Genomic DNA, 27,852 nt, shown 5'->3' on the forward strand with positions numbered 1-27,852 from the left:
AGAGCAGTTCTAATCTTCTCCTTGAACACTGAGTCTTTCAGAGGCTCTGTGTGCCAGTCTGATATTGCAGCTACCCCTTCCAGGACCCCGTCAACAGCTGGTGAAACTGTGCTTGACCCACATAGGCAGTCTTTACCAATTAAACAAGGCTATCCTGGTCACTTCCAGAAGGGGCGACTTCAGGTTGTGGGAGCTGTGGCATAAGACTGGAACAGTGGCTCCAAAACTTCCAGAAGAAAGTTAGATTCTCCATTTTCAGGACATAACCAGTCCTTATGGAGAAAAAGAAAAAAGCAGCCATAACTATAGAAATGCGAGTAGGTTTACAGAATATCTTGAATGCAATATGCATGGGATAGGCACATGGCTTCTTTAAAACAAGGAAAATTTGAAAAATTCTAACACAATGAGCACTTCATGAACCTGTAAAGATGGGAAATTTATAAATTTTACAAAGTGGCTGCTTTGTATCATTTGTCCAGTAATTAGGTGCAAAAACACTTCCAATGTGCCTTCTCCATCTCAGCGTTGCCTACCTACAGTTGGTGGAAGACTTATAAGTGAAATCCCCAAAAATGTATTTCTCATCAGCAGGCAGTGGAGATAAGATCTAGAACCTGTGGCCCTACAGGGTACATGATTATAGGGCATTTCCAGGTTGTTGGAGTCCCCCAGCAAGGGTTCAATTTATCATTAATACTACCGGGAGCCATCATCTCCTAAAGAACAGGCTGCATCCTCCTGATTATTGGTTCACGCTACAAAAACGGCCGCTTCCACAGAAGGTAAGAGACATGCTCTCATAATAGATATTATTTAATGAACACTGTCCACTTTTAATTACGCCGATACAGACCTTAAGTCGGTTACTGTCTGCTGGCAATAATTCAGTGCAGCACATTCACCAACATTGTATACAGGTACACAGTGCATATCTATAGCGGATACAAAGCAAACCTCATACAAAGTAAAAGGAGTAGGTAGAGATTCTCTGACTGTACAGTGCATCAGGTTTCTTCTACAGGGACTTGGCAAAATAATGGAAACACCATCTTGAAAAAAGGAAGTTTGTTATAACCAAGTCACAACTACAAAAATAGCTGCAATCCTAATTCACATTAAAACTGACTGTCATTACCAGAAGGTGTCCATTATAAAAGAAAAAAGGAAAAAAAAAAAAAAAGAAAAGAAGGTGTGGCAGTTAGCTATTTGATTTTTCACAGCAATATTGAGAAAAGGCCAAATTGGCAGTGCCCAAAATAGATGAGCAGCCATCAAAAAAAAAAAAAAAAAAAAAAAAAAAAAAAAGGGGAACCACCACAGAAATGACAATACATACAAAACAAGTGAAAACCGCATTGGCAAAAAAAAGGACCAAGGGTGACAAATTAATGCTCAGCGAAAAAAAAAAAATAGACTAGCAACCAATGGGATAACTGCCAAGTGCTACAAAACGACTTCCTCAATTGAATAAGCAGCTATGTCTCTACACAAGCCCTGTACATGAAGAGTCAGTTGTGACATGAATCCTTTTCAAATTTCAGGTAAATCCATTATTTTGCCCACCCCGGTCGTTGTGTATATTATGATACAATTTCTTTATGCATGTAGGACTGACCGCAGAAACTGCTTCTCCTGCCCAGTGTTTTGCTCTTGGGTGCGTTACATTGCAGAGCCGCTCCACTTTTCTGTGAAGTGGAAGGGATTCTCTTGTCCCAGAATTCAGAGCGTGAGGTAGGCTGGGAGCAAGGTAAATTCACAGTGCTGAAAAACATTCCCCTGCCTGTCGCACAATGAATGCCCCAAATAGGACCTTGTGTTCTTGAAGGGAGTGCCAGTCCAAAGCCAAAATATCCATTGCAGGTGGCAGTTGGTGGCTTGAATCATCCACTCCTTTCTTATTATTTAAGCCTGCAGTGGCAAGACCACAACACTGAAATTCTCAGCACCAACAACCATTATTAGGACAAGGTTGGGTCTCACTGTTCCTATAGAACTCTCCATAATTTATATTAAACCGAGACCACCCCCCCAGGTTATGACCATGTCAGATGGGAGGAGCTGAGAACTCGTGTACAGACAACACACTGGCAGGCAACGCAATATTTAAAAGTATGGTGGATAATTCAAATCACCAGTGCCTCATCCCAAAATATCAGCTTCGGGTAGATTTACCAGTAGTCACTTACACAAGTGGAAGCAGTCATTTTGTATGAACCAATGATCATAAGAACGTAGATTATTCATTCAGTGACATCAGTTAAAATTATCCCGCTGCTATAAAATTACATACAAACTAATGTCACCATCAATTTGTCAACAGGCTTCCCTGCCTTAGCGATGTCACAAGATCCCTGTGACAGTGTTTCCCCAGTCAGCTGCAGGTCACCTTCAGCAATTTTGTGTCTTGCCACAGATGCAAGTTATCCCTTGACAAGTTTCCATGGTGATCAACTTGCCTCCTCATCTTGCAAATGGCTTGTTCAGATACTTACTGGATGTTTCCTAGTTACCAGAATGCTCAATCACAATAACAGGAGTGAAGTTTGCATTGCACCCGTTTCAAGAGTCAACTTTAGCTGGAAGCAACACAAATCTGTAGCAGTATGGGGTAACCTTTATTTTAGTGAACAGTGGTCCAGCTTGCAGAAGGTTTGCCTCCACAACTATGGCCTGTGGGTTTCTGCTCCAACAGAGAGAGAGAGGGGAGTGCAATGGTTGATGCTAGACCTAGGGCTTAAGGTGGAGTGAGGAGCTGTTTGGCATCCGAGAATTGTGTAGCTAAATATATCATCCTTTAACGCACACAATGATATGAGTTAGTTTGATGGTAAAATGAACACAGATGGGTGTTAATGACACATTCTTATACAAGTAAACAAAAGGGAGAGGGTCTACCCAGTTCTAGGAGATGCTAGGAAGATACAAAGTACCACCCATCATTGATGATACACACCCCCAAGGTACCATTAACTGTTATTGATGTGATAAGCACGCAGCTGTCACATGCATTAAAAATAGATTGGGTTCCAGCTTCCCCCATTCATCAAACATTCTGGGAGTACAGCCGTTGCAAAAACAGTACCGCAACCCTGTGCATAAAGAATTGCACACTGTTCCATAGATATCTCTGCTCGCCTTCTCCATGCAGGTAACAGATAAAAGATGAGAGTGTCTATTTCAGGACGAGTCAAAGGCCTGAAGACAAAAGCAGCTCCTGATCTCCCTCCTCGTCCTACAAAGGCTTCTCTTGTTCCAGCAACAGCAGCTGTCGGCCATGCTTTTCTGGTCTGGGCAATAGGGAGGATCCCATGATCTATGTCCTGAGTTATTTTAAGAAGGGGGTAAGGTGATATGAGCATCTTGAAAGCAGATCCCAGGGCAGGGAAGTCTCAGTGCAGGGGGGAGAGGGGCTCATCCCATGGGATTTCAGAGTATGAATAGAACAAGCTGAAGGGCTTTATAACAGCAGCAGATTTTCAGAGCAAGAATGGGCAAATCTCTTCCTCAGCCGGGCTGCAGGGAATTGGATGTGAAGGGGAAAGGGGCATCCTTGGAGTCGCTTGGTTATTTTTTGGTTGGTCGGTGTTGTATAAAAACATTGCGGGCATGTTGGCACAAGAAGATAAACAAGAGAAGTGGGAGGGTCTCTTCCCTCTCCAGTCTGTCAGTCTGGCTGTGCTATTTAGAGTGTGTTACATTGCATATTTCTGTGTCCATTCTCGTGCTAGTCTGTTATACCTAGAAAGGAAGAAGAGGAAAGTTTTATGTGAGGAGGTCATTAAGAAATCATAAATACATCAAAACATCACCACAGAAGGCCAAGTCTAATACAAACCACATACATTACAAATCGGATTGTACAAATAAATCTCTGTACAGTCTCCTTTAGAACCCCTTCAGGCAGAACTCTGTGCTAAAATTTGAATTCAAATATTTCCCATTATAGCCACAAACAGAATAAAAATTCACTGTGTGAATCAAATGTCTTTCCAAATACAGATATTACCCTAATCTATCAGGCTACACCAACTACAGGCTGCCTGCAGAAAGCTACTAGAGGGGGCGGAGACAAGACCAGTCACTCTGCACAATGTGAGAGAGCAGCAATGACCGGTCTTTATTACAGGAATCTCCTGTCGCACTGGATTACTGCACAGATCTGGAAAAAAAATACACAAAGCATGCCAAGATTCAATAGGATTCAGTAGGAGTGGGACTTCCTGTCCCACTTCCTCCATCCGCCCAGGGACCGCTTAGGCGATACGTCATATCGCCTTTTGGTGGCCCCTCCCTGTAGGCGATCACCTGGGACACGTGACAGGTCCCAGGTGATCGCTTGTTTACTCAGGGAGCACTGCGCCGTTCCGCATGCGCAGTGAGTGGCTGGCCGTGAAGCCGAAAGCTGTCACAGCCGGGAGCGAAGCTACGGGCGTCGCTGGACTGTGGAACAGGTAAGTGTCTGTTTATTAAAAGCCAGCAGGTACACTTTTTGTAGCTACTGACTTTAAACATAAAAAAGGCTGGAACTCCCCTTTAATGTGTGATAGGCCTTAAAGTGTTATTGAAGTGTCATTTAAAAATAAAAAAGCCCCCACTCTCTCACTGGCTCCCATGGCTGTCTCAGCTAATGAGGAATGATGAGAAGCACAGTTATTGTGCACATCACTAGATCGAGAGGGAGCTCAGGTAAGTATTAAGGTGGCTGGTGGGTAGGGGGCCCCCTACGCACAGGTTTTTTTTTTACCTTCATGCATGAATACATAGACTGCATTAAGGCAAAAAACCTTGAGCCTTTAAAACCACTTTAAAAGTGGTCGTAAAGTCAACATTAAGAAATTCTATAATCCGCAGGATTATATCATGTACAGTGTGTGTGTGTAAAACTAATGCGATAAATACCTCATTTACAGCGCTGCTGGGCGCTCACGTGACCCGCCAGAGCTCTCCTTCACCACTCCGAGCACTGCAGAGGGAGGGGCCGAGATCCCCTGCTGATGTCAGCTGAGAGAAGGAGAGCAGCAGGAGGTCACGTGAGCGCCCTGCGGCACTGTAAATAAGGTATTTAGCTCAAAAGCTTTACTTAAAAAGACACACTGCACATTATATAATTCTGTAACACAGCAGATTACAGGATTTCTTAAAGTGGCTGTAATAGCAGAGGGATTTTTCATCTTAATGCATCAAGATAAAGCTTTCTGTGTGCAGCAGCCCCCCTAACACTTACCTGACGCCCTTTTCTGTACAGCGATGTCCACAAGCGTCTCAGTTGTCTGAGATTCTTTCCCAATTGGATGAGACACTGCAGCGGTGCCATTGGCCCTCACTGCTGTCAAAGTCAGCTAGCCTATTCATGGGAGAGAGGGGGTGAGGCTGGGTTGCGGCTCAGTGTCTGAATGGACACAGGGAGCTGTGACTTGGCTTGAGTGCCAAAAAATTGGGTACCAAAATTGGCAATTGGTCAGACTGCATCCTAGACTCCTGACAGGTGTCTAGAGATGCAGTCTGACCAATTGACAAGCCTCGTTTACATACTAATTTTTGAGTATAAACATCGTTTTTGTGACTTTAAAATGCTATCATGGGTAATGCAAAGATCGGTGCACCCTCCATAACCCCCCCCCCCCCCCCGTTATAATACCCATTGTTCTGAGGAGGGCTGCAAGACTACAGGCTTTGCCTAAATTTAAAGAGTTTTTAGACCAAACACCCAAGTGCAGGAGATTATTATTGTTTTGTTTTTTTTAGCATGGGTGCCCCCATATCTCCCGTTCTGAGCCCCGCTATTGCCTCCTCACGGGCTCAGGGGCTTAGAAACCCCTGGAGCTTAAAGTGATTGTAACGGTTCCGTTTTTTTTTTTTTTACAACAAACATGTAATACTTACCTCCACTGTGCAGCTCGTTTTGCCCAGAGTGGCCTCAAACATCCTCTTCTGGGGTCGCACGGCGGCTCCCCCTTGCATTAGATAACCCCCTCTGGGAAGCTCTCTCTTGCAGGCGCGCTCCTGTGTCATACACTTGGCATCCATAGACACTGAGTGTATGACTTAGCCTTGCCCGCTTGCGCCTGTGTCATTGGATTTGACAGCAGCGGGAGCCAATGGCAGCACTGCTATTAATCTATCCAATCAACGCCAGGACTCTGTGGAGAAGAGGACGTGCTGAGCAGGTGAACTGGCTCCGGTAAGTAAAAACAAAAAGGACTAGGGGGCCCATCATTGCCAGGTGTTTTTTCACGGTGAAAAAACATGAATCTTTAAAACCCCTTTAATCTCCTAAAACGTACCACAAAGTATTCAATATAACCAACCAGCTCGGGCTCTCACATTACATAGCCTTTAGTAATTTATGCAATTTGTGGGGCCAGCTTCATTTTAAACAGTCAATATTATAAAGACAGTCCTATAAAAATGAAAATATCCAATACTCACATAGTACATGTTACGTTATCACATCTAAATGAGCTTGCTTGGATAATAATCATACAGATCTAAACATTGTGTGCTTTGCACAATGGGCTCAACTGACGAAGCGACAGATTGTTCACAGCCAGATCATCACTATTTTTCCACAACAAAGGGTGGAAAGCACGCTGCTGAAAAGAATGATTTTGATGGCAAAAAAAGGTGTTTGTTATTGTTCAGTGAATGGAGCCTGATAACCATATACATAGACAGAACACTGGTAACCGGAACTCTAGGGAAAAGGTTACATATGCAGTAAAAACATATGTGGATCTGGTTACTGGCCATACTCACTTACTCTTGATTCTGTTCAGCCAGATCTGAAATTTACAAACATCTTGCACACTGTACAGTCTGGCCCGTTTACCGGTTTAGCTTTCTAGCTTCTAATGCAACCCTCTCTGCCTCCAACCTACACACTGAACAATGAACCAGCAACACACTTCCAGCTCTTTGTCCAGTGAGCAGGCAGATGACATGTCCAGAGGTGACAAGAGAAACTGTAAAGTTGAAATCAGAATATAGTGGTGGTATAGACCAGTTTTACAGTGTGGCAGGGATGTAAAAAGCTCATTTAGCTTAACATTACAAATCCTTTGTTGGGTAAAATAGCTCAATAAATGTACAACCGAGTTCATGAATTTGCCTTGAATTACACTTTAAAAAGAAGAAGTAAACTTCCCTCTAATGTTCGTAACTAAAGGTAACCCTATAATAAGGCTTACAGTGCCGATGAAGTAATCGGCGCATGTGCTCTGAAGAAACGGCCGCCTGTGCCATTTCTTCGGAAGCTCCCGGGCGCATGCTCGGGAGTGACATCACACCGCTCCGGCCAATCACAGCGCCGGAGCCTGTGGACTCAGAAGGAAGATGGGTGAAGATGGATGCGAGGGCTTCATGAGCAGGGAAGTTTCACATAATGTGCTAGTATGCGATGCAATATTAGCACATCATACCTTTACTTTGCAAGAGAAAATAAAAAAACCTTTACTTCCTATTTAATGCAGAAAACTGTTGGTGGATTTTGAATGGTTCTCTAAACAGGACCAAGATAGGTGCCATTTTACATATTAACGAAACGTTTATACATTTTTGGCCAGCCGTACGTTTTTTTTTATTTTTATTCACACCTTACTGCATTCTATGCAGCAAGGTAAAAACACCTTCTGCATGCAGCTCCTCCCCCAGCTACCTAAATACATACCTGAGCCCCATCTCAATCCAGCAATGTGCATGAGTGCAGAGGCTCTCGGGTCTCTTGCCCCTTATTGGCTCATATACAGCATCACGAGTCATTAGCTCCCACTGCTTTCAATCAGAGCCAGTAAAAAGTGACCGGAGGGGCCCCCATGGAAAGTGACTTGATATGGCAGGGGCATTTAGCGGTGAGGTGGAGCCAGGAGAGCCGGCAGGGGACCCGAGAAAAGGAGGACCGGGGCTGCTTTGTGCAAAACCACTGCACAGAGCAGGTAAGCGCAACATGTTTACAAAAAAAAAAAAAAGAAGATCAAGGTGACACTGCCTGTAGGTCAGTTGTAATATCAGATGCCAGGACTCCAATACTAACAGATGCAATGGTAAAACCTGAGCCCAAAGGTCCACATATGTGCAGTCTTACGATTTCTGTAGGATGCTTAAGCAGTCAACAGGCACGTGTTTACATCAAAAAGGTTTTGCATTCCTACTCAAGTCAATGGACATGCAAAACCCACTTGATACAGGTCAGAATGTTAGGAGGAGGTCAAAAGAACCCATCAATGAATTCTGAACGATCTCAGAAGCACCTCAATTAATGTTAAACTAAGGTCATCAACACAAGCCCAAAGCCAATTGGCACAGGCCCAAAGTGTATCTATAGAAATAATGGGTTTATTTTAAATAGTAGGAAATGCCAAAACGAAAAATCCGTTTTTTTCCCCCTCTTGCTGAATCCCATTGAAGTGATCTCATTTTCTGCGTCAAAAATGCAACAGAAAGTCTCTTTAAAAGTGAGAAGAAATCCAACAGGGGAAAAAGGCAAATCACCCCAGAGGGTACACAAACGGCAACAGGAACTTAATAGGAGGTGCTAACCAATCCCTACACCATGAAACCATGAGTTTTGGTTATAGATTCCGTTGACAAGACCCCTTTCACATCTCACACAACAATCCAATATTTAAAGTGGCTGTATAGTGTTTTTTTTTTTTTTTTATACTTCTACCTACAGGTAAGCCTATAATAGGACCTTGGTGGAAAGAAGTCTCCTGGACACATGTGCGGGAGTGACAACATCGCGGCTCCAGCCACTCACAGCGCTGGAGCCGCGATAGCCGGAAGACACGACGAGGCAACATGTCAACTACCTCAGTGTGGACCAGGTGAGTTACTGATGCCTCGTTCCAAGGTAAGTATTTCATAATGAGCCAGTATGCACCGTATACTAGCTCATTAAGGCTTTTTAGGTGAAAAAAAAATAAAAATAAAAATAAAGTTTGACAGAACATTTACGGCAATCTTGAAACCCTGTCATTTCTATCTAGTCAAAAATCATTCATATACAATAGTTTGGCTTATTGGTAATCATGTTTTCTGTGAATGGATATGAAGAGAAATTCAGTTAAATTCTACGTACTTCTCCCGGTCTGCTTTATACGTGTGAGCGATCTCTGGCACCAGAGGGTCATCGGGATTGGGGTCACAGAGAAGGGAGCAGATAGAGAGCAGAACTGAGGGAGGAAAACACAAGTCAGTACTTAAACACGAGAAAAAACACAAAAGGAGTTGGAGCAGAAATATAATCAGTGCACATTGCTGCCCTAATGTACATATATGACAAATTATACATTAAAAAAGGTTTTGAGACAGCATACAAATGAAACTCGTCCTGACAACAAAAAAAAAAATAGAGCTTCCACTGCTAACCTCATGTAAACATCTTGTTGCCTGACTGATCCAATGTATTTAATACACCAAGTCACTGATGTAGAACAAGTAAACAGATCAGAGGTTATCACTTTGCTTGACGCATGCTTAATATGAACCTGTGCTTTTCCCATGCAGAACAAAGCAACAGGATCACCTAAATGAGCAAAGTGCCCCTTTAACCACTTCCCGCCCGTAGGATGTCATATGAAGTCCTAAGGTTGAAGTGGCGATATCTGGGTGATGCCTGTTACTACTTTGTAGTTAGACGGCGATTCCATCACTTGTTCAGCCGCTGGATTGCTTTTACAGTTAGGAGAGGATGTGTGCGCCCCCGCCCTCAGGTGTCTCTCCGGTGCGATCAAGAAGCTGAAGATGAGATTCGGCAGCGGCGCCAGTGTACCATAGAGCTGGCCATGGACCGGACTGTCCCTGTCCATCTCTATAACCCTGGGAGGCCAGAAGCAACGTCATCATCTGGCTCTGGGAGGTGTGAAACACTGACAGTTTTTTCCCCTAGAAAGCAGATACATTTTTTTTTTTAAATCATACTTTCCAGGGTAGAGCAGATCTCTTGACCCTAGATGTCTCCATAAAAAGGAGGAGGACAAGGGATGTTTACAAAAAAATAAATAAAAAAAAAACAAAACAGGACCATGTTAAAAAAAAATAATAATAATAAAAAAAAATCCCCTCGTGCTTACACATAGAAGCGGATCTAACCCTGTAAAGAAGAAATCACTTAACTTACCTTTTCTGAAGCCCATCTGGTCCGGTCTCCAGAATAGGATGCTGTGTGCAGGAGAGAACAGACAACGGCTGTGAAATGCCTGGAAAGTGACATCTCCCATTCCGTTGGCTGCCACTTCTGCACACTGAAGCCGCCGCTGACAGATCAGCCTGGGACCAGACCAGCTGCAGAAAATGTATGTATAGCGATTTCTTCTTTACAGGGCTAGATAGATTAGTTTTAGCTCCACGAGTTGAAGGAAAGATAATTGCTCCATTCGCCCATCAACACAGTCAGTGTTGATGGGGAAAGTCACTCCTGCAGCGCTATTGTGTTCTACCAGCAGCAGGGAGCCTTAACTACCATCAGAACACAATTGCATGCAGAAAATCTCCCAGGTTGGTTGTACTGAAGTCTATTGATTTTTAGTACAACCAGTCTGCCCATCTCTCGCCCATCCCCTGCTGAACAAGATATGATCCATCTATGGTCAGCTTTAGAGATATCAATTGAATATTAACATGTATTGTAGCTTACTGGTCCTTAGAAGCGGCAACATTGGTTTTCTTGTTTCAAACCCCCCCCCCCTTTATTCTCACCTGAAAGTCCTGTGAATAACATACTTTCTATCCCTATGTGTCTACGCTCACTTCAAAATTGCATCTTTAAAAAAAAGGAAGCCATGGCTGTCTCCCAGACTGCACTTCAAACAGGTCTTCCTCTTATCTTCTCCATTACATTGGGGGATGGGGAGGCTAGTAGTTAACGGAAGATGGCATGCTTTGTTCTGCAATTGTTGAAAATGCCTGAAGAAGTTAAAACGAATGTAGCCGCCGCATCTAAAGACCGGTATGCTCCAATAGATTACATTTTAGTTCTCCTTTCACACATGTTTACTGACCTTTGGAAACCGTCAGGGCTGGGGACCATTGGCTTCGCAGGATGTCCAAACAAATGCTGCCATTACTGTTTATGTTGGGGTGATAGATTTTGGTTGTAAATGCCACCTGTAAAGAAAGATATAGTAAAAAAGTCAAAGCCTCTGCTACTGAAAAACCACCATGATCAATCCAAAGTGGTGCGTGACCGACAATTGCTGTGCAGTCGTTTCAGGCGATCTCTTCCCTAGACAGAAAGCTGAACCTTCTCCTTACCTTGGGGGGTTTGAAGGGATAATCTGTGGGAAAGTGAATGGTGAGGAAGAAAACTCCACCTTGGAAAGGGCTGTCATTCTGAAAATGGAAAAGCATGTCAGCAAATGGAGAGCGCCAGACGAGACCAAAAAAAAAAAAAAAAAAAAAAAAAAAAAAAAAAACAGATAGGAAACAAGAGAAAAAGGAAGAAGTGGCAAGTCCAGCGCCTGACCTAATCATTTCCTACTGTAATACAAGTCAGTCACATCTCCAGTCATGACTGTATTGTGCAGTGGTTCTTAACCCGTATACTAGAGATCTTTTTCCACACAATTTTTACGTATACAGGTATGAGATCTGCTTCAATAGAAAGTTAATCTGATCACCAAGACCTACAGTCACAATGTGGGCCCTGCTGAACAGATTTCATTCTGAAAACTGGAATGACAAGAGTCAGCCTTCGGTCACATTGAATGCAGCTTTGACCTTGTGCGACTATCTGAAATCGCACATTTTTGAAGCCACATATCAGTGCGACTTTGAAGACATGTGCAGTTTCATTCACAGATGTCTATACAAAAATTGCACCTGAAATCACCAAAGTGCTGGAACTACTTTTTCAAATCGATGTGGCACCACAAAGTCAGAATTGCATAGACTTGAACAATGCCATTGCTGACAATAGGGTGCGCCTTATGTGATTTGATCTGTCAAATTGCATGACAAGTCACTCCAATGTGAACGAGGGCTCAACTAACTTAATTCAGGTTTAAAAATGACAGGCATACCCAGGGGCGGACAATTTGAAATTCAGGAGCCAGTCTGTTATCCAGGGTGACCCATGGTTCGTTTAGTGTGCCGCTCAGACTTGATCGCTATGGGGAATAGTGTGGGTGATGCTTCAACCACTGCAGGAATGCCAGCAAGGGGTGGAGTTCGTCCCAGTTCCTGTAGTCACCAGAAGAGAGGAAATATCCATTGGTGGTACGAGAGAGACAACCTAAGCCTGGGCTACCACCAGGCCACGCCCCCCTCCCCAACGTGTTTCACCCCACCCCCGGGAGCTTAGTCCAGCAGGATTTTTTTCCCCCCAGGAGCTCCATTGACAACGTACTGGAGAAACCTCAGAAGTTAGGCGACAGCAGGAAGAAGCATTGACCACCTGGCTCCAGAGATTTGTCCACCCCTGGGCATACCCATTATGTAGATCAGCGAGCCAGGTTCATCAACAATGATATGTTCATGGAAACCTCTTCACCAAATCCGGAACTCAAAGAAGCAAACAAGTTAAAAACAAGATCCCATACCTGTATTTTAAGATTTGAAAAAAGGTCAGATTTGGAAAAGTTTTATTTAAAAGAAAACCGAATCAAGCCAAAATCCAAGCCCATAATACAGCCCTAAAGGTGGACAAGGTTAAGAACCTCTGCTCTACAGTGCAATTAGTCTGTACTAAAACCACGTCATCTTCCGGGTCCCATGCTGTATCTACTTCCTAGGCCAGAGAGCGCTCCATTTCACTGAATGGCGTCACTGCTGAATACAATATAGATCGTGCAGTAGCATCTTATTATGCATACACAGCTGGCATATAAAAAGGGTTTTTTCCTTCCTTACACATTATAAATATTTGGCAACCCACTGACATACCACTGAGAGCCAACTCATGCACCTTGTTACTGCCTGCACTGCAGATCTCGGCACAGCCTAATACAGAACCCCATCACCACTGAGCATTACTCAGCCTTTGACACTGAATATTTACTAGAATTGGCCACCAGTAGCTTTAAAAGTCCCTCATGCAGGGGCACATCACAAGTGTTTATTGCATGTTGTCTCTACAGCTCGCTACCTGCTTTTCCAGAATTAAAATATTGGCTTGGTACATATGCGTGCAATAGTCTAACAAAATCCCCATCAATGGAATCTTCTAATGGAAGCTGCCATGACTTGAGGGTCCCATGCTAAATTCAGGGAAGCCATTAAAATCACAGTAAAGCCAAAAGCATTTTAAAACTGGTGCTCAAGTGTGCGACTTGGAATGTCCCATCAGAAACTTCAGAGACAGGCACATCATTTTGGGAACAATCCCATTTAAAAGGAGAAGTATAGCCAAAGCTTGTTTGGCTGTACTTCCATGGATCACAGGAGTGCAATTCATTTTGCACTCTTGTGACCCGTTTTCAGCAGAGCGCGCTGAAGTCCGCTCTCTGCCGACATCATAGAAGTTAGTCCACACATTGCGTCATCCCAACAATGGAAGTTGGGATCTGTCAGGTCCCTGGACCGACACCCAGCTCAGCCTCTCAGCGAGCCACTGGAGAGACTGAGCAGGCTGCTACCATCCTCTTCACAGCCCAGCGCTCTAGTAAGCGTGGAGGGGACAGAGCAAAGAGCTGCGAGTCTGCAGCTCTCTGATCATGGAGCCGTCAGAACCGAGAGATCAGTGGTGACCGATTGCTTGGTTCTCAGTGCAAAGGCGCCGGGGAACAGATGCATCATCGGACCAATGCTGCATCCATCTAAATATAAATCTGTAAAAATCTTGGCACACAAAACCCCATTCCAACTCTTAAGACCCTTCCACATGGGGTGGGCTCCGCTTGCTTAGCAAGGGATCTATCCATTGATCCCTGATATACAGGCAGATGGCTGGTGCGTGTTCACTCTGCTTATGCAGAGTGAACAAAGATCGATCTGCTCTATAGGCGGTCGGATGGAAAACAGACCGCCTGTCTGGATGGAGAACGAATCCCCACCTGTCTTTTCTTAGCAGATTGCATGTCGACAGGTGTAAACAACCGCCGCTCCACAGAGGAGAATGGAGGGTCCGATCAAGTCTGCCTGAAAAACCGATAGGTGGACCCGATCGGTCTGCTTGTGTGAAAGGGACCTTACAGTCTACATGTGGCTTTTTTTATTCTAAGAAACATATCCACCTCCCTTCCGCAAAGCAATGGCCGACACTGCTCAGCTACTGGAACTGATGCTAGTCCTTGGATGAAGGCATCATTGACCGGACCCCCCCCCCCCCCTCACCCTCCGTGTACGAGCTATACATTAGACCAGCGTTTCTCAATTCCAGTCCTCAGGCCCCCCCCAACAGGTCAGGTTTTCCCTCAGATGAAAAGGCTGTGGTGATTACTAATGGCCCGTACACACGATCCGAATATCGGACGAAAATGATCGTCCGATGAAGAATCGTACGATTTTCTGATCGTGTGTACACTACGTTCAAGAGCCGATCACGACCGTTCATCCGATATTTTTCGATCGGACATGCACGAAAATTTTCCTCGTACGATGTAAGATCGTACGATTTTCGTTTAGTCAGTACAGTTGTCGTCCGACAATACAATACAAATACATTACAACACATGACATCACTTCCGATTATTTTTTTCGGTCGTACGAGAATTTTCGTGACTTTAATAACCTATTTCATTTTACTTGCGACTATTAAGCGAAAAAAGTCGTACGATCCGTCGTACGATATTCGGATCGTGTGTACGGGCCATTAGGCAGTGAAACTGATCAAATCACCTGTGCAAAATAATGGAAATCCTGAAAACCTGACCTGTTGGGGGGGCCTGAGGACTGGAATTGAGAAACACTGCATTAGACCAATAAGTTGCATCCAATGCACTGCTAGAACTCGTTCACACAGGGTGTACTACAGCATATGCCCCGTGCTTACCTGCACAAGGATGTACAGGTGTCCAATGCATACACATGCAGGCAGTCCCATTGAAGTCAACAGTTGCACAGACACAGCTACTGCTCCCAATCTTACATTCAAGCGGGTGCAAGACCCAGACACAAGCAGTGCGAGTTTAGGGACACCAGAACGGATGATGAATTGGGGGGAGCAGCAGCTGTGTCCCTGCAGCCACAACTGACATTAATGGGACTACCTGCACGGAACACCCATGCATTCCCTTTCAGGTTAACAGTCTTGCATCGGCGTACGCTGAAATATGCCCCACGTGAATGAGCTCTATGTTTTAGTCACCTCAAAACCAGCAGGTTTCTTAATTTCCCAAAGTATTGTAGCGGTCCTGAAAGACGATTGGGGGAAAAAGATCACATTAGGGGCTCTACTTACCAAAAAAAGGGTCATTTTGGGGTTTTCATACTATCCTGACATTTATATTTGCAATGATGATTTAGAATACAAAGTAGGCACACCAAGTGTAATTTCTAAATATTTTGGCCTTTTCACCTTTATATAAATCTATATCTTTGAAGATTAAATACTGCCTGAAAAAATTATATAAAAATAATTTAGGCACAGGGTTGCATAACTGAGCAATGGTCAATCAGAGCAATGAAAAACGACCTGGTAATGATCAAGTATTACAGGCTGGTTCTCAAGTGGTTAAAAGACCAGGAGGACCACTCAAACTAGCGTTTTCAGACGGGGGACAGCAACTGCATCCTCAGTACTGTATTTCTTTCAGCAAGGTTTCTTTGCAGAGAAAACCCTTAGCTTTGTACTCTAGTAGTCAGTACACTCCCTTAGTTTAGAGAACAGGCGGTGGAGGGGGTCTCGCCAATGAGAGAGAAGGGCATTCCCACTTCCTCGCTCAAATTAGAACACTATTCGACCTCACCAGATATTTGCCTCCTCCACACTTGTCACGGGACTGTCAGTGTTTTCTATTTGTGTCTAGTCCCGTACCCTAATGAGTTTCCAAACAAAATCCATCTCCCCATACAGCCTGCCATTCTAACAAGGGTCCATACTTTTCTGGGAGACTAGACTGCAATCACAGAACATAATGCCTGACAGCTCACTGGATTGCACTAAACTTCAGCTGCCGGGGTATCCAGAAGTGCTGAACACCCTGTTAAAGGATGTGATGAATATTAGTCCACACACAGACAGAGGGGTGGTGCACACAGCGTGGTACAAGATACTTACGGGGCCCATGATAGTCGCCTGCCAATGAAACACTGAAATACAGAGAGACACAACTTTGGGGATATTTCATGTACGAGAGGATTCCCTACTGCTAGTGAGATATATACGAGCAACTGTATTATTAGTGCGTGATGTGTCCTTACTGCTTTGTATTATGTAAACTATATTAAAAAAATATATATAAATCAGACACTTGCACCATTTACGATTGCGCAACAAGGTTTTCAATCTCCGATTAAAATGTATGTTTCTATGTACAGGGATGGACAAAATAAAGGAAACACTTCAATGAAAAGAGGAGTTTGGCCCCTTTTAGACGTCCGCTCCGCCTGTCCGTTATTACAAGTCCGTTAACGGACTTGTAATACATCCCTATGGGATCGCGTCCGTTAGCGGATGGAGCATCCGCTAACGTCTGCGTCCGTCGGGATCCGGTTTTCGGACGAAAGAAAACCCTATTTTTCTTCCGTCCGGCGGAACGGAACGGATGCAGATGGACAGACGGTCCGTCTGCATTCGGTTCCCCATAGGGCAGAGCGGAGCCGAGACAGGGCGGTCTCTGCACTGTGTGCGGGGACCGCCCTATCCGCCGACAGCTCAGCGGGGATCCCCGCTGAGCCGACGGAGACACACGGAGCGGACCCAGAAACGGTCCGCTCCGTGTGAAAGAGCCCTTAAACCGAACAGTAACTGATCACCATCACAGCTGCAAAGGTTAGTCACACAAGGTTGACTGCCAGTTAGCAGTATAAGTCAGCTATTAAAAAGGTGTGAAAATTAGAACTTGAAATTTGAGTTATCAGAGTCACATGACGTCACCAACAACTTCAAAGAAGCCAGATGGCCGATTCCCAAATTGCATGTGCATCGGTCACTGAGAAATTATTCAGCGAGTTAAAAGGGAACAGTAGAGAAATATAGTATGTACAACAAAAATGGCATTTTGCTGAGAAACTCCCAAAGAGTTAATCACTCTGGGGATGCTGCAACTTTCCTCGTCAGAACACTAAACCCTCGTACACACGATCAGATTTTCCGACAGGAATTGTGTGATGACAGGCTGTTGGTGAAAAATCCGACCGTTTGTACGTTCCATCGGACAATTGTTGTCTGATTTTTTTTTAGAGGACAAACGGATGGCAGGCTTAAAAAATGTCTGCTCACCAAACACAACATTAGCAGAAGGTGCCCAAAGGGTGGCGCTAAAGAGCTAAAACCACCTAGTACGTAACTACATTCATGTTTGTTGGCAGACAATTGTGTGTCGTTTGAATGCAAGACAGTTTTGGCCAACGCCCTTTGGACAAAAGTCTGAGGCTTTGTCTGCGGAAAATCTGACCGTGTGTACGAGGCTTAAATGCATCAGCTGAAAAACTATACTGCATTGTGAAAAAGTAGTCGAACGCCGGCCTTTACACACAAAAACTTTAATGGCATGCCAGTCTTAGGGCCCTTTCACACAGAGCAGATCAGTAATGATCCGCTCCATGTGTCCGCAAAGCTCAGCGGGGATCCTCCGTAAAATCCTTGCTGAGCTGGCAGCCGACAGGGCGGTCCCCGCACACTGTGCAGCGCCCGCCCTGTGTTTCCTCCGCTCTCCCCTATGGGGGATCAGATGAGCACAGATCGTATGTACATGTTCATCCGATCCGGCAGACGGAAGAAAAATAGGATTTCTTCCGTCTGCAAATGCGGATCTTTACGGAGGCGGACAAATTACGGGTGTCAGCGGATGTTCATCCGCTGACACCCGTAATCACATAGGGACCCATGTATGTCCCGTTTTCATCCGCAAACGGACGGATGAAAATGCGGACATACGGTCCGTACGTGTGAAAGGGCCCTTAGTCTGTAGGGTTCAATGTTGAGTTGGCCCTCCCTTTGCAGCCCCAACTCTTCTGGAAAGGCTGTCTACAAAGCTTAGAAGTGTGTCTATGGGAATGTCTGACCATTCTTCCAGAAGAGGGAGGTCAGGCACTGATGTGGACGAGAAGGCCTGGCTCGCAGTCTCCGCTCCAATTCATCCCAAAGATGTTCTATCTGGTTGAGGTCAGGACTTTGTTTAGGCCAGTCAAGTTCCTCCACCCCAAACTCGCTCATCCATGTCTTTATGTACCTTGCTTTATGCACTGGTCCAAATCATTTGGTGGAGGGGCGATATTTTTTTTTCAGGGGTTGGGCTTGGCCCCTTAGTTCCAGTGAAAGAAACTCCTAAGGTGTCAGCATACCAAGACATTTTGGACAATATGCTCCCAACTTTGTGGGAACATTTTGGGGATGGCCCCATAAAAGACACGGATGAGTGAGTTTGGGGGTGGAGGAACTTGACTGGCCTGACCCTCAACCCAATATTGTTCCAACATGACTGAGCGCCAGTGCACAAAGAAAGGTCCATAAAGACATAGATGAGTGAGTTTGGGTTGGAGAAACTTGACTGGCCTTTGACAGAGTCCTCACCTCAACCCAATAGAGCACCTTTGGGAACAATTAGAGCAGAGACTGCAAACCAGGCCTTCTCATCCAACATCAGTGCCTGACCTCACAAATGCGCTTCTGAAAGAATGGTCAACCATTCCCATAGACACACTCCTAAACCTTGCGGACGGCCTTCCTAGAAGAATTGGAGCTGTTATAGGGTGGGCCAACTCAATATTAAACCCTATGGACTGGGATGTCATTAAAGTTTGTGTGTGTAAAGGCAGGCATCACAATACTTTTGGCAATACAGTATAGATAGGATAGAAAGATTTTTTTTTCAGCTGATGCACTTAGTATTCTAATGAAGAAAGTTGCAGCATCAGCATCCCCAGAGTGATTAACTCTTTGGGAGTCTCAGCAAAATGCAATTTTTGTTGCACAGGATGCCTGAAATCTGACTTGTAGCTTAGTGCAGACTTCCATACACTGTACAGAAGGCCTCCAGTTTGTCACATTGCATTCAATTTTACATAAAATTACAGAGCTGCACATTGAAAAGGAAAAATCATTTTTAATAACGATCAATTAAAGTATGAGTTGTGTAGCAGCTGTACCATTTAATAAGGAATGCCAGAGACAAGCCAAGCAGATTTCCACCTCCTTTATCTCTCAGATAACTAGAGACACTTCTTCTGAAGAATGAAGTGGAATCCCATAACACACCGATCACTACTTGTCTGACGGCATTCCAAGAAGGTCCGAGTACAAAATCAGAGCCAAAATTCTTTACTAGGACATTCATTTTTAATAGACTGCTAGAAGATTCCATTATTCTGTCCACCTCCTGTAACTGTGAATCTATTATTTGTATTGTAGGGACAATATGTGCAGGAGAAGTGCATGGTCTAGTCTCAGGTACACAAGTGCCAATTATATAATAGTGACGATTTAAACATTAAATATTACTCAAGTCTGATGTGTTTATTTGTAATAAGAACTAATTTCCCTACTAATGTACAATGTAATGTACAGGATGCAATACATACAGTCCTCTCCCACGGGACCAGCAGAACACTGTGCTGGGGGGTCCCTCTGCAAATCCATAAGTTCCTGTGGATAAAAAGACAATATGACTTTAGAAAAAATATATTGCAGAATAAACATCCAATAAATTGTTGCTTGTGTATATTAATTATCTGATCATTTTATTTTTTAATGACATGCCTCGAGAGGCTTTAAAGAGCAAATATCACTAGGACCGCCACAAACATCTACACACCAAAAAAGCTGCCTTGGTGTAGAAACCCAGATCTGACCAGAACGAGAGGATGACCATAGTCTGCATGGTCTTAACTTCCCTAAAGTTCACCTTTAACCACTTGAAGACCCGGACTTTTTTTATTCAAAATAGTGAAAGATCCCACCCCTAAACTGTGCTAGCTGTACCCACCCCCATCGGGAACACCCATAATTTGGGCTTCAGAATGGGATGGTGCTTCTGCCAGTATACAGAGGTGTGTTTAGGGAACAATGAGGCCACAAATTGTAATAGGATGTTATATGCACTTTAAGCCTAGTACACACGGGCTGAATGCCTGGAGACATCGGCCAGTTTAAAAAAAAAAAAAAGGAAGGACCTACAGCCGACATTCGGCACATGTGCATGTCGGTCTGTCCGACAGAAGCCGGCCAAACCAGCAGCCAACTCCCGATCAGAGCTCTCAGCCAATGGCAGATTAAAGTGCTGATCGGAGTGTTCTGTCGGGGGGCCGCCCCCTGTCAGAAAACAATAGCATAGCGGGGGAGGTCGTTGAACTTGCATCCCACATCGGCTCCGTGCTGTCAGGTTTTTTTTTTTTGTTTTTTTTATTTGTGTACCAGGCTTAAATCTCCTGGGGAATTAAATATTTTTATAGTATTTTAGAGTTCTTCTATAACACTTACACAATAGTTCTATACCACCTAGAAAAGGTATAGAAATAAAAAAATAAAACATCTTTGGCTATAAAAAGGGTACATACTGTACAATGGCAAAGCATTCCATGTCTGCAGTGCCAACTATCCTCTGTGCCTTTAGGTTTTAATTAGAGATGCACCAAAATGTTGGCTGGCGAAACATATTAGGCAAAAATGGTGTTATTGGCATTCGGTGTCGATAATGGCACTGTGATTTTACAGCGAATTCACTGTGATTTTGCTGCAATTTTACAGTGAAATCACAGCGAATTTACTGTAAATTTGCTGGCTATTTTACCCCGTTTTTGTGCCGATTTTACTGCTTTTGGTATGTTTTTCATAGGTCATGCAACTTTTTTTTTTAAAGTTGTCACGATTTGTTTATGGCACAAAAAATAAAAATTGCAGAGGTGATCAAATACCACCAAAAGAAAGCTATTTGTGGGGGAAAAAAAGGACGCCAATTTTGTTTGGGTACAACGTCGCACGACCGCGCAATTGCCAGTTAAAGCGACGCAGTGCCGAATCGCAAAAAATGGCCCCGTCATTGGGCAGCCAAATCTTTCCGGGGCTGAGGTGGTTAAAAAGGGCATCCAAACCAATACACTTAGGACTCGTGCACACGGGGCATCTGAAAAAGACGCTCTGAAAGCCAACCAGTAGGAAAAAAGTGACATAAAAAATTTGCTATAAATGAATGCATGAATGCATTCTACTGGCCAGAATATTCATTTATTCTGCCCAATTGAATGCATTTACGGTCATGGCGCAGAAAAACATGCCTTCGTGAGAGGGGGGGGGGGGGGGTTCTGCCTGTAAACACTCCCCTTCTAATATTCCTGTAAATGCATGGACATACAGGCTTACATAGACGGGGAAAATAAAAATGGCTCAACTCTTGCAGAAGTGTTATTCATGGGGCCTTAGACCAAATAGGTTATTGAACATGTTCCTGAAAAACAAGCATTTCATTCAATGGAATCATACAAGCAAGCACAGGCACTTCCCTTCCCAGACAACAATGACTCATTTCAGCACAAGTGTTGTCACCTTTACACACCCGATGAGCAGTCCCACCAACAATGTACTAGAACATTCTGTGGTCAGTTCTCTAGCAATGCTGAGAACTCTGCCTGCTCTCCTCCAATGAGCAGACTTGTCCTGACACGCCCCGCCCCCCTCCCCCAGCTATTCACTGGGAAGCTCAGTGTGCTGTTGCTTACCCCCCCCCCCCCCCCAACTCTAATGCAGCTATACACAAATGCTTTACATTTCATTTACATTTTTAACTGAATGGGTTGCGTTACAAGGTGATTGTTTACAATGACTTTAACCTCTTCTGGACCGCCACATGCATATAAACTGCGAAATCACGTACCTGTATGTTATTTCTAGTTGCAGATCTGGGGAGTGCACGCCCACTGCGTGCAACCCGCTCTCGTTGTGTTTAGACACAGCGGGAGCCAGAGGGTGCGGTGGACTCGACATTCGCCAGCACCCCACGATCGTTACGAAAAGAGGCAGAATGGCGGTCTGCCTATGTAAACAAGGCTGTGAGAGGAAGATGGAGATCTTGCGTTTCTGCCAAGTAGGAACACAGATTCTCTGTCTTCCCCCAGTCAAAGCACCCCCGCACACAGTTAAAAAGCACTCCACGGAAAAAATGTAACCCTTTGATCTCCCATGATGTTATCCCCTTCCCTGCCAGTGTCATTAGTATAGTGACAGTGCATTTATTTATTTTTTTAGCACCAATTATTCTGTTGTCACTGGTTCCCAAAAAGTGTCAGTTGTCTGCCACAATAGTTACACTTCCGCTAAAAATCGGAAATCACTGCCACTAGTAAAAAATACAACATATCTTATAGTTTGTACACGCTATAACTTTTGCGCAAACCAATCAATATACGCTTATTGGCATTTTTTTTTTTTTACCAGAAATATTTCACAGAATACATATTGGCCTAAATTGTTGAAGTATATGTATATGTACTCGAGCAAATGCTCCGATGCTTCACCCGATAGCTGGACAGTGAAGGTGATCAGTGCGGTGGGAGGAGTTACAAGCACTGATCAACCTGTATAGATTTCAACAGGGTGATCGGTGCTTGCAACTCCCCCCACCGCACCGATCGCAGCCGACTGTCCTTGTATCCTCCTCCAGTCCCCCTTCGTTCTGCTGCTGTCCCCTCCATTCTGTTCCATGTCACCCTCTGTGCTCCATGTCCGCCTAAGTGCTCTGTGCTGCTGTCCCCTCCGTTCTGCCTTAGTCCCCCTCTGTGTCCTCCTCCGCCTCCTCTGTCATTGAACTGTTAGAATGGAGAGCGAAGGTAGGAGAAAAAATAAAATTGCAATAAATAACAAAAAAAATAAAAAATGAATTGGAAAAATAAAAAAATTAATAAAAAGCACACTGACACGTCCACCCACAAAAAAATACAAATAAAAAAAGCATTGTAAAAAAGCTAAAAAACAAAATTATTGTAAAAAAATAAAATCATTGTAAAATAAAAAAATATATAATAAAAAAAAAAAAAAAAAAACACGCGCCACTGTCACATGACAAAAAAAAATAAAAATAAAAAGTATCGGTATCAGCGAGTACTTAAAAAAAGGATCGGTACTTGTACTCGGTCTTAAAAAAGTGGCATCGAGACAACCCTAGTTCGTATGTTTTTTTTTTTGGGGGGGGGGGGGTTAAGGATATGGATATAATTACACTTCACGTTAAAGCGGGAGTTCACCCGAAAAACGATTTTTAACATTAGATTGATGCTCATTTTGTGAAGGGGAATCGGGTGTTTTTTTTTTTAAATCGAAGTTGTACTTACCGTTTTAGAGAGCAATCTTCTCCGCCGCTTCCGGGTATGGTCTTCAGGACTGGGCGTTCCTATTTGATTGACAGGCTTCCGACGGTCGCATACATCGCGTCACGAGTAGCCGAAAGTCGGCGCGGCTCTATACGGCGCCTGCGCACCGACGTTCGGCTACTTTCGGAAAATCGCAAACACGCTGTATGCGACCTTTGGAAGCCTGTCAATCAAATAGGAACGCCCAGTCCCGCAGCCCATACCCGGAAGCGGCGGAGAAGATCGCTCTCTAAAACGGTAAGTACTGCTTCGATTTAAAAAAAAAAACACCCGATTCCCCTTCACAAAATGAGCCTCAATCTAATGTTAAAAATTGAGTTTTTGGGTGAACCCCCACTTTAAGGACTCCAATAAACCCATTGCTCGTCAGTCAATAACACAATTAAAAAAAAAAAAAAAGTAGAGCAAACAAACTATTGCTTGTATACACAATTGTGAACTGATTTTTACAAAAATGTGCAAAAGGTCAAGGCTCGTGCATCCCACTTCCTGATCTAGGACATCTTGTATTGTTGTGCTCTATTTTGCTGTTTACAGGTTCGGCTTTTACTGCCACGGAACAAAATTTTCTGCATTTTTTAACAGGATAATGTGACCCATCGACTGATCTTAATATGAACATAGAAAAATAAAAAGGTACTAAGCATTGTTTCAATGGCAATGCTTGTGCATGGTCTAGGCTTTCCTGAGATAAGTGTTGTTACCATTTGACTTTGTGCTCTGCAAAGCCAAAAAAAGGGAAATTACTTGATTATACTACAAATTAGGATTCACTGCTTCTGCCTTTTTGACATCAAAAAGCTAAAATAAAAATAAAGATTGCGGCAAAGTCTTGTGAAGCAACTTATCTGGCTAAAAATCACACGCGCGTTTACTTCTACTGCCTCTCATGTGTTCAGTTGGTTGTGCGATGCCAACCATTTCTGTAGCAAGAAGAGCGTTGACGCCAATGTGCACTGATCTCAAATAAAAAGGATTAATGTTTGAGGGCTGCTAATCACCGAAATGCCTGAATATCTGACAACAAACTGGCTGAGACAGGTAAACAAATCCCCGTAGGTGGTGTGCAATCTCAGTGAAGAGCAGATCTTCCACTGTCCAAGGATCTAACAAATCCCCCCGGCGAGGGGCTCATGGTTGTAGTCTGATGGTTTAGTGAGCATTCCCCTATGCCCCACGGTTCTAGTAAGTGGATTCCACGGGTTCTAGTGAACGAACCTCCTATGGTCTATGCTTCTAGTAAGCAAGTCTCCAATGCTTCTAGAGCAGGGATCTCCAAGCTACGGCCCTCCAGCTGTTGCAGAACTACACGTCCCATGAGGCATTGTAAAACTCTGACATTCACAGACATGACATGATGGGAATTGTAATTCCTGAACAGGAGGACCATCGTTTGGAGACCCCTGCTCTATAGAGTGGCCCATGGTTTTAGTGAACAAGGTTCCCATGGTTCTAGGAAACAGGCCCATGAGTCTCATGTGCCATGGTTCTAGTAAGTGGCGTACCTGCATGGCATGTGTCAGGGGAAGAGGCCGGTAAATGTGTCATTTATCAGCCCCTTCCTCGCCTAAATGAATAGTCAGTGATCTGCACCGATCACTGACTGTCAATTCATAACTGAAACATAGTAAATTGTGTTCACTATGCTTCGGTCTGTGAATGGATGGAAGATACAGAGCCATCCCTGTCCATTTTTTCTGGGCAGCTGAGGCTGCCAAAACGAAGATTAAGGGCAGTGTCCTCAAAGTCCTTTGTCTTAAAAGGTGGAACATCAGAGTTCTGTTTAGATCCCTTATATCTCACCAACAGAAATCTAAAAAACATATTGTTAAAAAATGTATAATATTAATTACTAATGACACAAGTGACTGAATTACCAGGATGACAAAGGTTGCATTTACGACCGGGCTCTGGTGTTCTGCCACCAGGCTCGGAGGGAATGGCCCCGACCGAAAGGCCCTTCATGGTTTCTTGCACCGGGGCCCTGACGGTTCTAGTTACGCCACTGGCAAGTCCATGGTTCTAGTGAGTGGCCCATGGTTCTGAGGTGCAGATCTCACATACTCCATGGTCCCATCCCTCTAGATAACACGTGTCAAAAACAAGGCCCGCAGGCCGAATCCGGCCCTTCAGACCATTTCATGTGGCCCTTGCACCTCTCCTGTAGCTGCAGGAGAGCTCCAGACCCGTACTTTCTGCTTTCAAGAAATGCATCCAGCTTCTTCCCAGCAGCAGCATAAGGAAAGGGGGGTGTACTGTGATGTAAGGGAGAGTGGGGGACCCAACTTCTGATGGTGGGGTGGCTCTTGACATCTAATGTAAGGGGGGGGGGGGGGGGGCTGGACATCTAATCTTACAGATACAAACGCCCCCTTTGAGGGCAATCATAATGCTGATGCGGCCCATAATGAAATTGAGTTTCACGCCCCTGATCTGGATCCTGGGTCTATGGTTCTGGAAAGCAGATCTCCCATTGCCCGTGGGTCAAGAGAGCGTTCTGCTCATGTATAGACAACCCGTATTACTGACTTCAATTAACCAGCTATACATACTGTGTGCCTACATACAGAACAATGGCTGCCTAGTTTTAGAAAACACCATCTCTGGACCAACATGGTTGGGAGGTAAGCTCTCCGGGGGATCCCCTCCCCCAATCATATACCTTGTTTATCCCCCCTATAGGTGTCCCTGGTACAATGTGGCACTGGAAGCTCTGGTCTCCCAGTCTGGCCTTGCCTGCAATGTATACAAGTGTTATGGAGGAAGGGCCCTGGTGACAATGCTTGTCTATGGCCATCCTCCATTGGAAGGTGTGGACATATCCTGAGCAGTGATCCCCGGGCTCCCTCGCCCTCTCTCTGTCCCCTCTTTCCATGTAAGGTCTGTCCCCAGCAGCTGGCCTAACGATCACTATTTGGCAAAGGGTTCGAGAGAGAAAAGGGGGGGAGGTGTGAGAGCAGCTGTCACCGTCGGCGCACGCGCACTACAAAAGCGGCTCAGTCACTCTCCCGGCGCATGCGCCCTCACGGCCCCAAGGCCCGTTCTGCACCACTGCGCATGCGCGGCTCTCGTTCTCTGGGGGGCGAGGCCTCGGTGACAGCCGGAGCGCACGCGCAGACCCTACGCCTCTTGGATCAGTATCTGGCAAGCGGCTCCGCGCCGTCCTTGGCTCTACCGGGAGCCCCCGTGTGATTCGGCCCCTCACACTCCTCCCCCACCCTCCCGGCACCCTGCCAGCGCATCGTCGTTTCTGGTCACCCTCCGCCCAATGACGGCGCTCTCCTAGGCGGAAGAAGCGGCCCGGGGGTCCCTCCGTGCGGGGTGAGGACCCGAGCCCGCTGCGGTCGGGCGGCTCCTGCTCATCTCACCTTCTGAATCCTTTTCAGCGCCATGTTGTCCCAGAGCCAGCGGAGCGAGCTGTGCTGGGGGCAGCAGGAGCCCGACACTGACACGTAACTCCGCCCTCAGCGACCACTGCGCACGTCCACGCGATGGCTTCTGGGAAGTGTAGTCTTTGTCGACTCCTGGGGCATGGTGGAGCGGTGCATGCTGGGAGATATGGGGCTTCTCGCCGCTGCAGCGCATGCGTGGCAATACCTCCTCACGCTGGGGAGTTGTACACAACGTATGAGGTCACGTGGTGCTGACCCGGGGGAATGAAGGGAGTTCTCCGCTCTCTACATGAGGTGTGAATGACTGGGACATCTGTGTACCTGCCTGGGCTCCACTGTTCTACCTAGAGAACTCATAATAAAGAGATAGCTCCATTCCTTCCCTCACACAGAACAATACACCCCACGGGCTGGAAACCAACACCCTCCCGTGTTTTATATACATATACACCAACGCTGCTTCCCCCCTCCTCTACACTTCACAAAATACAGTGTCATCAATTATAGTGAAATATTATTTCCCTTAAAAAAAATACACAAAATCAGTGAAAAAAATAAGTTAAAACATTGAAAAAATATACAAAATCAGTGGAAAAAAATAAGTGAAAAAAAAGTTTAACCACTTGCTTACTGGGCACTTAAACCCCCCTCCTGCCCAGACCAATTTTCAGCTTTTAGCGCTAACGCACTTTGAATGACAGTTGCGCGGTCATACTACACTGTACCCAAATGAACCCATTGTACCCAAAACGGTTTTTATTTTTGGTTATTTTTTTTTATAAAGACTGAATAAAAAAAAATATATATATATATACAGCCCTCAAAATTTCCACTCGCCTACTAGCATTTGGCGAGTGGATTTACGCTGGGGGCGAGTGATGACAGGGCTGCATGACCAATCTCCCTCCAATCTGTGCCTACACTTAGAGTCCCGATGAGATTGGCGGCCGAAGAGGAAAGGTACATGCTCGGGAAAAGTAGTCTGGTGAGCCGCGCACAGGCAGAGCAGTACACAGGTGCTCTCCTTACAATTCTCATTAAGCCATGGGACCTAACAGTA

At 44.8% G+C, this 27,852-nt stretch overlaps 1 protein-coding gene across 1 annotated transcript; it reads right to left on the reverse strand.

The window, feature by feature from the left end:
- Nucleotides 1-2,597: 2,597 nt before the first annotated feature.
- UBE2D4 (ubiquitin conjugating enzyme E2 D4 (putative)) lies at nucleotides 2,598-26,877 on the reverse strand. Its single transcript, XM_040346056.1, has 7 exons — nucleotides 26,769-26,877; nucleotides 19,621-19,684; nucleotides 16,157-16,188; nucleotides 11,254-11,331; nucleotides 11,001-11,106; nucleotides 9,080-9,173; nucleotides 2,598-3,741 (listed from the first exon to the last, which is right to left on the reverse strand). Exons 1-7 carry the CDS (start codon nucleotides 26,790-26,792, stop codon nucleotides 3,696-3,698), a joined length of 444 nt encoding a protein of 147 aa, XP_040201990.1. The 5' UTR covers nucleotides 26,793-26,877; the 3' UTR covers nucleotides 2,598-3,695.
- Between the last annotated feature and the right edge of the window lie 975 nt (nucleotides 26,878-27,852).

This window comes from Rana temporaria, chromosome 3 (genome assembly GCF_905171775.1).
Source record: "Rana temporaria chromosome 3, aRanTem1.1, whole genome shotgun sequence".
Lineage (NCBI taxonomy): Eukaryota > Metazoa > Chordata > Amphibia > Anura > Ranidae > Rana > Rana temporaria.